This window comes from Aythya marila (genome assembly GCF_965140915.1).
Source record: "Aythya marila genome assembly, chromosome: 4".
NCBI classification, from domain to species: Eukaryota; Metazoa; Chordata; class Aves; order Anseriformes; family Anatidae; genus Aythya; species Aythya marila.
The window spans coordinates 57,856,127-57,873,245 of NC_139045.1; the positions used below are offsets into that span (position 1 = coordinate 57,856,127).

The 17,119-nt window shown below is 41.7% G+C and overlaps 2 protein-coding genes across 3 annotated transcripts in view; one reads left to right on the forward strand and one right to left on the reverse strand.

The window, feature by feature from the left end:
* Nucleotides 1-3,832: 3,832 nt before the first annotated feature.
* SMIM20 (small integral membrane protein 20) lies at nucleotides 3,833-8,863 on the reverse strand. Its single transcript, XM_082758529.1, has 3 exons — nucleotides 8,540-8,863; nucleotides 5,659-5,715; nucleotides 3,833-4,378 (listed from the first exon to the last, which is right to left on the reverse strand). The coding sequence occupies exons 1-3, from the start codon at nucleotides 8,646-8,648 to the stop codon at nucleotides 4,341-4,343; spliced, it is 204 nt and encodes a 67-aa protein (XP_082614655.1). The 5' UTR covers nucleotides 8,649-8,863; the 3' UTR covers nucleotides 3,833-4,340.
* An 82-nt stretch (nucleotides 8,864-8,945) lies between these two features.
* Nucleotides 8,946-17,119, forward strand: part of SEL1L3 (SEL1L family member 3) — a 37,408-nt gene continuing 29,234 nt past the window's right edge. For both annotated transcript variants that reach the window (XM_082758525.1, XM_082758526.1), the window contains exons 1-3: nucleotides 8,946-9,079; nucleotides 13,007-13,574; nucleotides 15,460-15,586. In XM_082758525.1, the coding sequence (XP_082614651.1) occupies nucleotides 9,014-9,079; nucleotides 13,007-13,574; nucleotides 15,460-15,586 (761 nt within the window). In that variant the 5' untranslated portion in view covers nucleotides 8,946-9,013. The remainder of the gene's footprint in view (nucleotides 9,080-13,006; nucleotides 13,575-15,459; nucleotides 15,587-17,119) is intronic.

A 17,119-nucleotide genomic window follows, 5' to 3' on the forward strand; every position in this document is an offset into this window, starting at 1 on the left:
AAAAAAAAAAAAACGTGGTGGAACAGGGAATTGACCACCACACTCCTAATTTCCAAGACACTGTCTTAAACACTGTACCATTTTTTCTGGCCAAGCTAATATGCGAAAAAGAAAGCTTTAATATGCTGTACCCTGCACTTTGTTTTTTGCCCTCTAGCCATGCATTGTCCACATAAAAACGATGTTTCGCAGCACTTTCTCAGAAGCTGGAAAATAATTTCCTTCCACTAGCAAATATTCTATCTGGGCCGTGTGGCACCACAGAAAAAGTCAATGCAGCTTTTCATTTACTGCTGTGTCTGCATGTTAACATGAAGAAGGTCAGTAGGAGTGTACACATTTCTGAGAAAATGAGTAGTTAATTATTGCTAGACTGCAAGAAAGTAAAGTAGATTTATTTTGGTGTGGAAAACTGCAAATCATAAAAATGCTTTTTTTTTCTGGACAGGTTTCTTATTTTTCCTAGTGGGCGAGCACATATACAGTAAACTCTGCAGATCAGTTGATGCTATTAAATGTGTTTAAGTATAAAAGAAAAAAAAATCCCTTCTCACCTTACCAGTGAGAACTACTTCAATAAATCAAGTGCAGTCTTCAGCAAATATTTAAAATTCCTATTTCTCTTTCTTGCCAGTATCCTTTGCCATATTTCCTCCTCCTGTCGTGTTTGCATTTGAAGGTTTTTTTGCATCTACAGTGTTTCAGAGCCATGTTGCATTTAGACCAAAATGCCAAACTTATTCTTCATAGCACAAGTTTTAACAATTTCAAAATTTATCAGCTTACTGCAGCAGGTCCAAATTTAGTATAACCAGTTGCTTTTGTTAGGAAGTCAAAGTGGTGTTTCAAAATTTAATCCAAGTCCACCAAAGACTGCAGTTATATTTGATGTTCATATTTCAACTAGAATAAATATGTATTCATATTACAGAATAAATAACTTTAAAAAAGACATTCCTAGAAAACTTTTTTTTTTTTTTTTATCAAATGTTTTGTCTCAAACCTTCTATCCCAACAATCAGAATAGGTAGACTAAAACCATAAAATGGATTCCTCTCTGAAGGGCAGATTAGACACAGATTTCCCAAGTGCTAGCGATTTTATAAAATAATGAATTATTATAAACATCTAACAGCTTTGCGTGCTTGTGCTGAAAACCAGTAGTTGCTGCAGGCTACAAAAGTAGTAAAATCTCCTAACTTCAGAGCAAGATAAGGAAACACTTTTAGGGAGCACAACTTGCTATCTATCCAACTTCACCTGCAGCTGAGCAGTTAGGAGATGGGAAGGGTTGTGTACAGTGGCCAGGAGCAGGGCAAAGCATTGTCACCACGCCCAGAAAGCCAACTGCAGGATCAGGACTTCCCACAGGAGTCTCGGGCAAGTCTCCAGGCAACTGGCAACTGCCAGAGCAATAGTATAAAATTTCAGTGTAAACTGAGAATTATTGCCGTATGTTCCTTGTTGACTTAACAGTTTTGTTTTGTATTGGTTTGCAAGAAGAGTAATTAGTTTTATCCAGATAAAATAAAAAATATTTTGAAAAAGGCATTCGGTATTCTAACACTTTAAAGACATGGCAAATCACCCATTTTATCAGGTTGAATACAGCAAATGAAGAGTTACAATCATTAAAACATATAACATTTTGAGAGTTTCAATGCACTTTGGTAGTATGCAACAAATATGCACTGCTGCAAACCCAATATAAAAAAAATACAAATCTTACCAAGCTTATTTGCATGTGTTGTCATCTCATTTTGGCCCCAGAACGAACTAGAGATCATGACCAACAGACATGTTGGATTTTATAAATTCTAAATAATTAAGTTCACGTACTCAAGTGTTTTGCAATATTTACGTGAAATGAAGGCAAAAGGCTCAGAACCTGGTAGCACACAGCCACTGTTCTGAAACTATCTAATATTTGTCTAGGAAAGATCCAGACTCAGCAAATTATTCAAATTCACAACACAGAAGAGTAGCAGAGATTGTCTTATCTCCTAACTCCAGATTAAATAATTTAATACCCTCTATCACATCATTTATCCTCAAGGAGCAGTTTAATAACTGTTCCGCATTACCATGATGCATGCTGTGTGTCACTAAGCAGCATTATTGAACAATATTGAACAATTTCTAGTTTCTGCTAGAACTCCTTGTTTTCTAACTAGGCAGTTACAGATTATTTGTATTTAAGCAATGCTTCATTTCCATTGGAAAGGTATTTTAGATGAAACAACTGTATGTTTCTTCTAAAATGGTTCATCACCATTTAGTTTTGCTCAAGAAAGCAAGGCTCCCTCATTTTCATGCTCTCATTGGAGAAATGTTTAAGTGATAGAAACCTCTTCGCTCTTCAGTTTGATTCTTCTTTTCCCAGCAAAGACTGAATTAGCTTTGTGACAGAGTTGTGCTATGCCATGTGGGGAAACTTGTGTCAACAACCCTGCGGTTGGATGAACTCTGGCTTCAGCCATCATCTACCCTGTGAGAGCACCTGAGAACTCACAAGAATCAAGTGTGCTCACATTTTCCCAGCAAGCAAGCTAAAAAATAAAAAGTAAAATTAAATAAAAAAATGTAACGCTTACTGGGATAATAGGAGATTCTTAAAAAAATATGTCAGGAGAGGAAGTACACGTTTGAATGGGAAGGGAATTACAACAAAAAGTAGAAAAGGAATAGCAAGTAACAGAATGGTGTTTTGGAAGAGAACATCATAAAAGTCAAGTATTTTATCTGTCGTTAATAAAGCCAAATGATATCTGTAAAAATAGCAAATTAACACCTCAACTTTATAAATAACACTCACTGCAAATACATTCTACATAATGTACATGATTTTGCAGTGGTCAAAATGTTTGTCCCACAATCAGATACTAAGAATAATCCAAGGAAAGAAGACAGCATATTCAAGATAAATGTATGTGCTACACCTATACTTAACAACAATATTTGTTAGGATACAAACCATAAAAACTGTAGGTTATAGAGTGCTTCTTTCTTCTGAAATCTGAAAACATCATTTATTCAGAACCTATTGTTAAGAGAAGCATCCAGTTAGGGTAAAGATCTTTAGCAGGGGCAATTCTTTACTAGGCTGTTCTGATGGTCAGTATGCCTACCATAAAAGTGCTTTCTAAAAGCGCAGCCCAGCAGCCAAGTGGTTGGCACCTTTATGAAAATGTATTTAAGGTAAAAAGGCAGACTAGTAGAGTAAGAAAAAAGAAGTGAGAAATACTAACATGAATACCAACATCAGAAAAGAATGAGGGCAATGAGGCACTTCAAGCACTGGAGTAGTTTGTGGAGAGGACCACTGCAGAGCAGATATCCACACTGCAACCCATGGAAGACCCCACATCACAGCACCTTGATTATTTCCTTAAGGAACTGCAGCTCCTGAAGAACCCACACTGGAACAGGTTCTCCTGAGAGGAGCTGCAGCCTGTGGAGAGACCACGTTGGAGTAGAGAAGTGTGAGGAGGAGGAAGCACCATAGGAACTGCTACAAACTCACTATAACCGCACTCCCCATGTGCTGCTAGGGGGCTGGGGCAGATGAGTAAAGAATGAAATTAACCCTGGAAAAAGGAGGGGAGAGGGGAATGTTGGAATGTGATTTTTGTTGTTGTTGTTGTTCACTTCTCACTATCCAAATCAGATGATCACCATATCCAAATATGATGGCAATAAATTACATTAATTTTCTCTGGTTTTATCTAGACCCATGAGTTTCCCGATCCTATTTTTCCCCCCCTCCTATTCAGGAGGAGAAATTAGAGAATGGCTGGCACTACTCGCAAAATAAATGAAATAAAAATACACGTTGGTTTGAAAAGAAGAAATTTTAATGTACAAATTCACACTCACCATGTTATATTTTGCATAAGAGAGCACAAATCTGCAGTGGTCTCTCTCGGTATAAACTTCTGTCATGTTTTCATAAAACCACAAAAAGTAATTCTCAAACTAGGGAGGAAACTGCAGTGGTCTGCATGATTTAGCCTATTCATAATTTTTTCTAGAAGTGTTTACAGATTAACCACAAAAATAATTCTTCTTCCCTTTTCTCAAGGAAATAAATATTTCACTTCTAAACTTAATCCTTCAGTGCTCTAACAATCTGTGCATTGTTACCAAAGCACCTTTTGTCAAAACCAGCATTTTTTTTTCCTCTTGGCATTCCAGCCAGTAGCATTTGTTGCTCCTCATGCGCCCACACAGCATATTCAGAATTCTTCTCCAGCGACACCCACAGGCACACTTCAGTGTAAGAAGAAACAGCTGAAGAGTCCATCTTCAGTTCTGCCTTGCAATGCACCCAGCCAGCCACATTACTTTCTTCCAAAGGGATCAGACCACACTTTTAACCCTATGAACCAAATACAAAAATGACCAGCAGTTCATAAGTAGTGTTGCAGAAAAAAACAAACTTGTCTTCTATTCCAGCCTTGTGGACAAAAATTGAAAGAATCTAACGTTTTCTGCACTGAGCTCTCAACCCTGCTTAAGACTGCAAAAATATTTAGAAAGTCAACTTCATCTTGACCTTAAGCTTCAGATAATGGAAAATCTATTACACCCACGTGTAAGGTGTTCCAATATTGTTGGAAAAAAAAACACTAGAACGGTACCTTGGCTGGATTTTGCTTTCAACTAGTGGGTTTCATAAATTCTTATTGGCAGCTAAATTTGAATTAAAAAGTTATACTGAGGATGATTAGTCATCAAGTACCTGCATCGTGGATAAATGAGACAGTCCAATCTTCTTTACTATTTAATAAAAAGGCAGATTTAACAGACTCCTATTTCATAATGATTTCCTGCTCTTCTTCAACATTTCACCACCTTCTTGGAAAGCAAGTCCTGCACTGACGAATTAACTGATGTGCGTAGTTAGGACATGGCATTAATCCTATTGGATTTTCCCCTGCTGCTGCTGTCAGGCTTTTCTAAAAATAGGAATAAGTTACCCTTTAACATATTCAAATACAAACTGTTTCATCAAGACAAGCATTCTGGTATCTTTAAACGAGAAATGCCAACCTTGCACAGTGAATTGCCAACTCTGTTACCTAAGAGACAACAAACTATCAGGGATGGTCTGACATACTACAGGTTTGTTCCCCCATGCTTTTCTACCAACAAGAGGTAGAAAAGCACGGGGGAATAGCAGGTATCAAAAAGCTATTATCGTTGCATTCAAAACCTCCATTTGTGTTGTGGATTTCTACCTTAACCCTCCTCCCATGAGGCTGGAAGGTACTGATAAATTCCTCATAGATTGTGGTTAAGCTGAGTTGTAAGGCAGTACTCAACAAAACAAGGGTACAATAGGGTATTTTCTACAGTGAGAGCCCACATCATTCACAGTTCCTTTACTCTGAGCTGGTTTTCTGGTGTGGAAACTGTTTAAGAAAGACTGAAGATTACTGAGTAACTAAAACTTTACTTGGCCAGTTAGATCAACTGAAAACAGGTCTAATAAATCCATAATTTGTAAGCCTGAGAAAACACTTCAATGGTAAGTTTGTTATATGTGTGTTCTTTCAATGTAATCTTCACTGTATTGTTTAAATCTATAGACATATTTGGGTCTTACTTCAGGAAGACCTTTAAAGCAATCAATGGAGACACGTGAATCGAGCATACCTGGAGGCTGAATATCCTCTTGAACAATACCAGCTCGGTTTATTGACTGTTCTTTCTCTGGAAGACAAAACAGAAAGAACACTACTTATAAAAAGAAAATACCACACACCTTGCCTGTTCCTAATAAAACAACACTGAAAATTACTTTCATTCTGAATCCTACACAGTAAAATTCTGGTGAATTATCTGTGCATGCAACACAAATGGAGCCTTCACACGTAGCAGAGAAACTAACAGCTAGTCTGTTCTGAGAGACTGCAAACAAACTGTAAGATAGTCATCTTGAAGTAATGACTACTTTTTAAAAAAATGCTGCAATACCTGTTGTCATGCCATAACTTAAGCAATGACTGGTACTTTTAGGAGCTACCCCTCACATGCTCAACGTGAAACTCCTCAAAAGATTTATTACTTCCAGAATCAGTGATCCCCATCTTCAGGTCCTGGAAAATCTTTTGTTTCATCACAAACAGTTTTCACAGCAGCATCTATAAAATTACTGCTGGCAAACTTCATGAAACTGAGCATTAGAGGGATATTTTCCAAAGTGGGCCTGTCTCAGGGTTTTTGTTTGTTTCTTTTTTAAATCTAAACACTTCCAGAAAGAGAAACGGGTAAAACTGTATCATTTTCCCTATTTCCCTCCCTTTTTTCCCCCTCTCCAGTCAAGGGCTTTGCCACTGCAGTGCTTTGAAGCAGGAAGTCAAAGCTTGTCTGGATTATTAGCCTTTTGTCAATCCCACTGAACTTTTTAAGCCTCTAAAAAAATTGTTGTGTGCACTGTCTCAGGGGAAACTCTGAACTATGCCTACCTTAAAACTAGAATTTTTCCACATCCTATCACACTGAGAATGCACAAGCACTGCATGTGATCAGGCTGTCTAGATACATGACTAAGGCTACGAAACACTAGCAGGAGTATCACTGATCCTAGTTGCAAGGGCACAGGCACTCAGTTCTTTCCACTGAGAATAAGAATTGCTGTTCCATACTCTTTAGCATACAATCCATTTTCAAACAATAGGGTGTAAAACTCAGAGAAAACAGAACCGGTTAGGGCAAGGAATCAGACTTACTCCTAGACATGGAGAAGGACAGCCAAAGAGTATGAGATGGATGCTAAAATGAGAGGAGAGGCAGAGATCAAAATTGGAATCAATTTGAGACGTCTGTCTGAAACACACTTGGGGTGAACGGAAAGAGCTGATGGCTGGTAAGGCAAAGAAACTGACACAGCCTGTAACAGATGAGAAACACGGAAACCAGACACAGAACGGCCAATTGGAAGACTAGGATGGGGCCTGAGAGCAACTTGGAAAATGGGTAAAACAAAGAAAGAAAAATGAGAAAAAGCCAGTCTCAGTGGTAGGACAACCACCTCACAGGATGGTACAGGAGCAGACTCTCACAATTCAGCAAAACCATGGATTCTACTGTGAAAATGCCTTATTCCCATCTGGCATCAACCCAAATAGATTCTGTCAACCAGCTGCGTTAATTAATCTAAATGGAAGAGGTGGAAAGATCTCAAGGTTTCAATGCTGCCACTAAATTATGTGTTTATTATGAGGAAACAGTCTATTTTAAAACTAGTCCCAGACATGAAAATATCAGGAGCATCGAAGCTACAAGCTGAGGTACTAAAAAGCTATAAAATGATAGCACTTCTATATGAAATTAAGTCAGAAACCCCTGTGTGAACAATTTATGGTACAAATTAGCAATTTGATTGCATGCTGTTTTCCCAAATATCTTCCACTTTATTTGTTAAACCGCTAGGAATTGCCTCTGAAGATGTGTATCACGCGGAAAAGACTTGCTCCTGAGCATACTGTGCCTCACTTGTGCAGAATTCAGGTGACACACAAAAAAAAAAAAAACAAGATGGAAGAAGGAAATTATGGCATTTTATGTTTACAAAGTTGAATGGCACTCGAGAACTACAATCCATTCTTGCCTCTTGCAGGATTACTATGGGATGCAAACCCAGATGACCAACTGCAGACCCAGCTTCTCAATACACAGAGATAACGAGTATTCACCCACAGCTCAAGTTAATTGGGGGCTGTGTTAGGCTTCTAGAAGTTTTGTTGCTATACAGCTTACTAGATTGTACTCAGAAAATTAAATCCTCTGCAGCCCAAACACTAACACAGGTATTTTCCCACCAGTACCACAACCATGAAATCCCATGATCTCCTCTAGGTGTTTGGTGAATGTTTGTGCTGCTCTCATGCAACTGGTGAGCATCAAGAAAAGCACAGGGAATATCCTGAGGTGGAAGGGAAGTTACTACGGGTGCAGCCAAAGGAGAGCTTGAGCAGAATGTGATAAATAAAGTATAAAATCAGGCTCTAAATAGCAAGTGTAAGTACTTACTAACTGTACACTGCCCATTTTATGTGCTAAATGGAGAGGTTAAAAAATTCCTGACAGGGAACATTTGCTCATGTAACTCACATGCACAGGTGAGGAAATTATCCACTGGCTCTCTCCCTTCCTCAAGGAAGGATCACACATCATAATTTTGGAGACCACACCACGTGTAAAAAGGAGTAAGGTAAGCAAAAAACAGTAGCGTTTTTAAATGGGAACACAGGGGAGAACACCTGTCCTTGGGGTCAGTGTCCGCCTTCACAGACATCGCCTCCCTAAATAATCCCCGCTGCTTTCCAGCTACATTTCACTTCACTCCCAACGCGAGGCCAAAGTCCCTCGGAGAAGATCAATGAGTTTGCCGCCCTATTTTTTGTCGTTTTTCCTAGAAACCCCCTCCAGCTGCCTCGCCGGAGCCCCGCGTGGCAGCGCCGTGCGACCTGTGGGGACACGGGGACATGGGGACACAGCTCCCCCCGGCTCCCTGCGGCCCCCCGGCACTCACTGTACTCATCCGGCAGCAGCAGCGGCCTGAAGTAGATGGGGTACAGGGCAGCCCCCACCACGGCCACGAAGCCGCCGAAGATGCCCAGCGTGCGGCTCAGCCCCGCCATGATGGCGGCGGCCCCCTCCTCTTCCTCCTCCTCCTCCTCCTCCTCCTCCTCCTGCACCGAGGCTCCGCCGCTGCCGGTTCCGGGGCTGATGGCGGCCGCCCGCCGCCGTGCTCCTCGCCTCCCGGTGCGGCACGGGGGGACGGGGCACGGCGGGCTCCCCGCTGGCCGGAGGGGACGCGAGGGCGGCGGCTGCTGCTGCTGCTGCTGCTCGGGGCGAGCCGCTGCCCTGCCCGGCCGCCGGCTCCTCCTCCTCCGGGAAGCCGGATCCGCCGCAGCCCTGCCGGCCGGGCAGCGGGCAGCGCCGCCACGCCGATGGGCGCCTCCTCGTCCTCCTCCTGCAGCTGCTGCTGAGGCGCCGCGGCAGCATGGAGCCCGCCGGGCTGCCCCGCCGCGTCCCCCCGCTCCTCCTCCTCCTCCTCCTCCTCCTCACGGTGAGTGGCGGAGCGCCTGCCCCGGGCGGCCGTGAAATGGTGGCGGGGCTGAGGGACCGGCCCCGGGGGGCTTTGGGGGCTCGGGGCTGTGTGTGGTGAAGCCCTTTAAACTGGACCTTTTTAGCTTGAACCGCGTTAAACTGGACCCCTGAGGGTTGGGAGAGGGGGAGCCTCTGGGGTCTGCCTCGGGGCGCATCAGCTGCTGGAAGCAAATCGGGTTGTAAAGGTGTCTGCTGAGCTGAGCTGAGCTCCTTTCTCCTCTTTGCCGCTGCGAAATGCAAACTCCTGTCCCAAGCCTTCGTGTGCGTACAGGTTGGGGGTCCATAGGAGCAGGCCGGCACCCTGTTGTGGCGGGGCTGCTCTTCAGACATCCCAAAGCAGCGCGACGTGGCGGGTGTGCGCAGGTGAGGGACTGGGGTTACCTTCAGGCGTGGTGCGACCCGGTGTGATCCCAAAGGACTGTGGAATTCCTGCAGGGGTGAGCTCTTGCCCGCTGAGATCGTACTCCAGCCAGTGAAGGCACCGTTTCTGTAGTATTTCACCACTGAAAATGCTCACTTCCCTACTAATTGTAGTGATTTTCTCCCACAGCGATTTTACTCCAGCACTGGTGTGGTGGCGTGGGCTAGATCACTCCCTCAGGTTCAGCAGGTTTAAGAAAAAGATCCAAGAAGAAAACTTGGACAGCTTTTACGATCAAGTTGCCCCACACAATGAAGCCTCTGTGCCTGTCTTACTGAGCCCTGCCTGTCTCATGATACCATTTTTAATCCACCATAGCTGGCCTGTTTACTACACTGGGAAAATTTTACTTTTAAATCTCATAATCGCACTCATTGTGTAATCCTTTCATCCTAGCTCTCTGTAGCCAGAGATTACGTGCAATTAACCCTGTGTTGTCTGAGGTAATGCTGAGGGAAGTGATGTTTAGGGTTCCTCACAGACAGACTTATTTAATAGGCGTGCTGCCAGCACATTGGAGAGCAGTGTACAGGGGTAACCAGGTGGGAACAGACTCAGCCACTGTCCAGAAAAGTTTGCTGTCCGTGGTCTGGCACAGCTGCATCGCTGTGGGATCACTCCGGGGGTCTTTGCACTGTGCTCCTTGCTGGATGGGCATCCTGGAGGATTTATTAGGTGTGGTGCAACAGCACACCCGACTGTGCTTCGTGCTTTTTTGCAGCTTGTGTCTCAATACCTGAGGCACCACAGAATACAAAGGAAAGGTTCTTTAGTAAGCCTGTGCAAGCCATTTTGCAGAGCGGGCACTGAGGGCAGCGCAGCTGAAGCTGACCTTATGCATCAGTGGTCATGCTTCGTCATGCTTAGGTGCTCCAGGAGCAGTCTGTACTACAAGGAGCTGGCTTTGAGTTGCAGTGCTTACTGCCTTGGGATATCCTCACCACGGGGGGGGGGGGGGGGGGGGGGGGAACAAAACACCAGCGTAATTTCTGCCAGAGTCAGCCTTTCGTTGGAAGCCGGATGGCCACATTTCACATCCTGCTGCGTCTTTGCTAATGAACCCTGCCAGACCCAAGCTGTCTTTGCTGGGAGCCAACTCCCATATCTCTGTGTTGGAGGAACCCCTGGGAAAACTGAGAGCTGCCTGGATGATTTTTAGCTTTAAATAAGTGTATGCAGTGGTAACACGATGATTTGTAGTGTCTACCTGGTAGATTTCAATGTTTTCTGATAACTAAATGGCATGACATTTATAATCAGGGGACCGTGCCATAAGGAAGATCATAATAAATCATACAGATTAAACTGTTTTCACATACTGTTTATTGCAAGATCAAAAAATATTTGATAGATATTGATGGCATCCATCAAGTAGAAGAGGTTTGGCATGATTTGTGTTTGCTGTTGTGTCCATTCTTTAGCGATATCTATAGCCATAAAAGGCTTATATAAGAAGCATATCATAATAGTAGCTTTGCCTGAAAGGTATTGGAGTCAAAATCAAGGTTCTCTAATCAGCTTTTTAATGTGTATTTGTGCAGGTGTTTTATTGCAGGATGTGGTAGTAACTTCCAACGGACACCAGCCCCTTTCTGCTACTCCTTTTTTATTCCTTTCAGTAGGTCCATCATAAAACACATCATCTAAACACGGGCCTGCAGATAGATTTGTTAGGGTCAAATGAATATTTCAGTGCGCTTTGCCACTAGTGACTGAAATGCTAACTTGGTTTTATAGGATTTTATAGGATGGGAGATAAGACAGAGGGAGAGGCTGTTACTCTGAAGAGACTACCTACTGTAAAAAGCCTAGATCCTGACATCATGGAGAGTTTTTCATTTTTATGGCATTTTATTTGGTCAAAATATACATTTGGGGGCTTACATGTATTTATGAATGCTCAGCATTACTGCACATTTGGCTTCCTGTGTCTCTTGTCAGACACGAGAAGATAAGGAACAGTCAGTTGTTCTTGTGGGAAGTAATTTGAGCGACAAGTTCAAAAAGACGTATAAAAGTAAATAAATCTTGTTATCTAGAGTTATCCAGTTGCTAGCAGTGATAACCACCTTTCTCATCCACAAGTTCCTTCACTCAGCTATGTCTTCCAACTTCTGCTTTGAACAAAGGGGAAAAAGAGAACATTTGGTCATACAATGAAATCTAAAATTATCTGTAGGAAGAAGGAGGCAGTACAGGTAAACTTAGTTGTAGCTTTTCCTAGTGTTTACGGCTTCACACGTTTTGCAAATGATTTTTTTTTTCAGAGTAGCTTTAAAGGAGCGTCAATGCATTTGTAAGAAGTAAAAAGCAAAATGATTTATCATAAGGGATTTTTACTGATCCCCAGCTTGTAGCATGGGCAAGGTCTTGTCCTCCAGGTTCACAGCACATGCTTCTAATAACTAGAAATGTACATGCCACATGGTTGAAGCTTTTAAATATTTTGAGAATTGCAGTAAAAAAGCCATCAGTCCGAGGTAGATATCCAAGATACATTTCAATTCAATCTATTTAAGCTTAGCAAAGTTAAAAGTCTCTAAAAAAAGAGCCTCTTATTTTGAGTAATCCGAACTACCCACTTGCCTGGCAGTCCAAAGTAGCGATTGGGAATGTTTTAGACAGATCAGGGAATCTGGCAGCAGTGCAGTGACAGTGGCTGGCCCTCCGAGAGAGTAATCCTTGGTATCCTGGCAGCACATCAATCCAGTCACTGACTGCTGAGCAGAAAGAAAAAAAGCAGATTGAAGCTTTGGAAACGAGAACTTCAGCTGGGAGGATAATCCTGGTGGGTGTCCAAGAACTCACAAAGTATATAATGGGCATAGCTAGAGAGAGCAAAAACTGTCTGCTGGTCTCGCTGCCCAGATTTGTAAACCCATTTTGTGGATAGGAATGTTTCTGATAGATGTTCTTAAATGCTTTAAGAACATGGATTCATTCTCAGGAAACCACGGAGAGCTGCTCTAGTTGTTATTCCTGCTCTTTGGATACCCGCACGGGAGGTAACACAACTAGTTAACTTTATAGAAAGAGGGGAATACCAGGCTGCAGCAGTGCCAGCCAGCAGCGATAGGATGAATAAATGCCAGCACACTTCTGTATATATTCTTTAGTCTTGATCATGGGAACTTGTGTAAATAGCATGACGTGAAAGTCAGTATCTTAGTAGACCGGATTGCACTTGCAGAAGGATACACCCTATAAGTACATTTTGTTGGGAAGCATATGTGGCTTTGAGAAGTCAACCTAGGTGAGTTATTACTGTTAAAACCTTGATGGTATCTCCTTAGTAATTCATACCTACATGCTGTGTGAAGGAATCCTGGTATTTTGGAGTCCGAGTACTCTGTATAAACCTCCTGCTTCTTCAGTGTCCTATTATTGTTGACAGTGTATTGATAATCTTGTACACGTAGGTTCTCTGGTTAACAGGGTGGTTTCACTGTTTGTTTTTCCTTCCAGAATTTTATGCCATCCTTTGGAAAGGAGACGTTACGGACAACAGCTGTTACTCCACAGTTTGAACGAAACGTGGATTATGCGGACTTCATTCATTTAAACATTTTGGAAAAGAAAGTTCTTAACAATTCTGAGGTTTTAGTTCAGTATTTATGTTCTAAGCCTTGCATCGTCAGCTTGGAAGCGGTAGCTTCTTCAGAGTTCAGGACTGGTGTACCAGTATACAGAAGGAGGTGGAAGGATGAGAAGAACCTTTACATTAGTCAAACTCGACAAGTGCATTTGAAGTTCCCAAGCATCATGGTTTACAGGGATGATTTTATCATCAGAAACTCAATAATGGTGCACAGTGTGATATTATATGCATGGATTAGTCACAAACCAGTTAGCAGCTATGATGTTGAGCAGAATGAAAGCTACCAGGAGGCAGTAGCCAAAAATTACACTTTCTTAGAAGCAGTTCCGCCTTTTGAACGCCCATACAAAGACCACAAAGTCTGTCTTCAGTGGGGTGCTGACTATCTGTGGATGCTCCAGGCAAACAAGATACCCCAGTGCCCTCACGAAAGCGGTATGTGTAATGTCACTTTTTTTTTTTTTTTTTAAATCTCTTCTGAGGGGACTAACAGGACCCAGATAACATCTTTGTAAGCTGTTAACATTTATTACAGGTATGCACTCTTTATGTGGACAGATTTACTTGGCCCACATTGACTATGTAAGCTTAGTAACTACAGGGTTGGAGCTTCAAATGACCAAAGTCATCTTGTCTCTCATAGTCAGCTTGTTTAACCACAGCCAGCCTGGAGATCTCTTGCAGCACTGCCTTTTATTTTCTAAATATATTCACAAAATACTTATTTAAAACGCACTGAGGTCAGTGGACACCATTCCTTCAAAGAGAGTTGTTCGGTCCCATATTGCATTATTTCAGCGTCAGTCCTGCAGTTCTTACATACGTAATACTCACATGGGTCATCTCATGTTTTCTGCTTAAGATGAGTGCCATATGCTTGGAAACAGATTTTTTTAAGACTTTGCAGTGAAATAAACATTACAGTATTTTTTTCCTTTTTTTTTTTTTTTTTTTTTTGCCGAAGCCATCATGAACTGTTTTTTATTAAAATTAATAGTTTTAAAATTTAAAATATGTTTTTAATAAATTTATTCTTCAGCAATGCTATTTTTTCTACATTTATGCTAGTGTTAAAAAACTAAATATGTTGTATTTGACCATTTTGGTTGAATTCTGATTTCTATTCAGGTATAGATTCACACAAATCACAAGGAAAAATAACCATCTGCTAAAGAAGAATTGTATCATTTACAATTTGCTAACATAACAAAATACTAACCTTTAGGAGTTACAAAAAAAATTTATATCAGGTACATCCTGCTGGCTAGCTAGCAAGAGAAGTACTTTATTTGGGGCTATGTTTGTAGTTTTAGTATTTATGGATCTAAATACAAAGTCTTTATTTTGTCCTGCCTATTTTATAAATTCTGAAACCCACAACTCTGCTTTCTGAATTTTCTTGGAGTTTTCTTGATTATTTTTTTCCTGTCCACTTGTCTCTAGCTTTACAATTTTAAATTTTTGTTGTTATTTTGTTAACCAGAAAGGTTACTCACTTCTAAAGGGTTCTATCCTAGAAAATCTTGTAAAAGTATTTGTATCGTTTGGTTTTGCCACGTTGGCATGTAAATACACTGAAAAGAACAGGGAAGCAAGGGAGTTGGTGCCTTCAGGGGCTTTCTAAAATACTTGTTAGAGACCAAGCATGTGAACTCTGACAACAGCGTGAAACCTTTTACGGTTTATCTAATTGCTTTATAGGTAAGAACACTTAGAATAACAAGAAAAAGGAGGAAATAACATTTCATTCATTTTTTAAAGAAGCTTGTAACAAATTGCTTGATTTTTAGGAAACCTCTTGATATGCCTTGAATAAGCTTTGAACATCTTTTCCCAGTTTCTTATCGGGGCAGCATTATCAGTTAGATTTATTGTAGGATTACGTATATCAGTTAAGAACAGTAAAATGTGGAGACCTGAAAATGGAGAGCAAGCCCAAGAGCTGTGGAGTAATCTCACATAGACATAACCAAAGATAGAATAAGATTTAGATGAGTGACATAAATTTTCTCCTTGCTAACTTTCGCTTAAGCTAACTTGTGCTTCAAAGTTAAGTATTTAGATGTAAATACCTGTCTTCCCTGCTTCTAACAGCTGCCGGGAATAGACTCTGTTTCACTTTTCTGTGGATTAGTCATTTCAAGACTGTAATGCATTTAAGAACGGTGAATTAACTTGTGCTTAAAGACTTCTTGAAGGTCTGTGTTAATTTTTAATCTGTTGTATAACTCAAATATTTGACTATACAAGTGCGAGCTAAATAATTGCTCAGTTATCAATGGTTGTTTTCTGGCAGATTAAGAAAGACTGTATTTTGCAGATGGCGTTCAGATTCTCAACTTCATATATGCTTCCAGTGGGGAGAAGACGGGGATTGTGAAGAGATTTGAACAATTTGAAAACAGAGAACTTGAAACAGTCAGGCAACATCAGATCGACTATCCGATGTAAGTATAGGCAAGTAACTGGAGTGGGCCACAATTGGTCATCGAAGGCTGTAGGATGTACTGAAATTCTTGGGCTGTATTCACAAAGTAAAGGAATGATGCCTGCTATTTTGAGAAAAAGCTCAAAAGGAAACTAGTTAGTGATTCCTTCTGTTCTTTTATTTTTGGAGGGAATTAACCTGAACCTTAGAGACATACTTACACAGCCCTGTGCTGAGACGTACTGTAAGAGATACCAGTGGTAGGTGAAACTGAGCTGGTTATGTACAGTAAGGGGAGGGTAGGTTAGCTGATACTGCTGTCATGATCAGACAGCTGCCTCATGACTACCTAGCCTGAGGTTTTCTGCATTACAAAAAGATGTGCATTTCAAACACCATTTGCAGGCTAATTGCAGTGGTTTCTTGCAAGGGCAGGCAGTGAAAACAGCTTTTTTCCATATAAATTCACACTAGTTATTTTGCAGAAGACAAGCCCTTAGTGATTAGAGTCCCCTGCCTTGATGAATCATCCAGTTTGAGCTTAACACTGTTTATTTCCACCATCCCTGCCTAAACTGTCCTAGTCGGATGGGGTAAAACCACTTAGCTCTGCACACCATGCAGTTACAGAGAAATCGCACTGGTAGGATCATCCTTCTCTGCTCTTCTTCCTCTTCCCCAAACTGTCACAACTCTTCAGTCATATTTTGCAACTTCAGGCAAAAAAGTGTTTGCGCTGGCATGCACGTGCACGCGTGTACATCCATAATCTCCCTTCCACCAGATGCTGTTACCCCAGCAACTGGGGTAACATTTCCCATATCACAGAAATGGGAAATGGTTGCAGGAACTTGAATTTGCCTGCAGCTTTGTGTTAGGCCTGTAATCAGGGAGTGCTGAAGACTTGTCGACAAGTCCAGGTTCCACGCAATTATTAGCCATCATCCTGTAAGTCTGAAGTCATTAGGACAGAGCAATTTTTAGCTCCTGGCCTCTTTAGGATGGGTGACAGCCTGGTTTACATAGCCTGCTGCCCTTTGCTCAACAGTGCAGCTGCACTCTGCTTCTGGTACTGAAGCTCTGGTTGAGAAAACAGCGTGAATTCATGCAGCTTCTTAGTGGCTCCACACAGTTCCAAATATTTATTGACTGGAGATTATCTCTCCAGTGTTAACAGAAAGCATTGCCTGTGTGCTGTGGTTGTGTGACAGCCTTGGGTAGCTCTGTTAAGAAGTGGAAGAGATTTTTCCTTCAGCTGCTTGTATGTGAGTGGTGGTTCCCCCTGCTCCAAGAGGCAAACAGGAGCAGATGGATCAAACTGAAGTTACTCATTCGATTTCAGTCAAGGATTTAGTTAATTAAAGCAGCTTTCCAGAATAGATTTGCCTTTATTGTTTAACAGGGTTGTTGAGCTTCAGTGTAAAGAAAGGACTGGAGGTAGGCAACAGTCCTTTGAGGCAGCTGCCAGTGCACAGCCTGCAGCAGGGACAGGCTGGGACCGTGGGGGACTGCTCGTCCTGCGTGGCACTGCGGCAATGGCGGAGGTGAAATG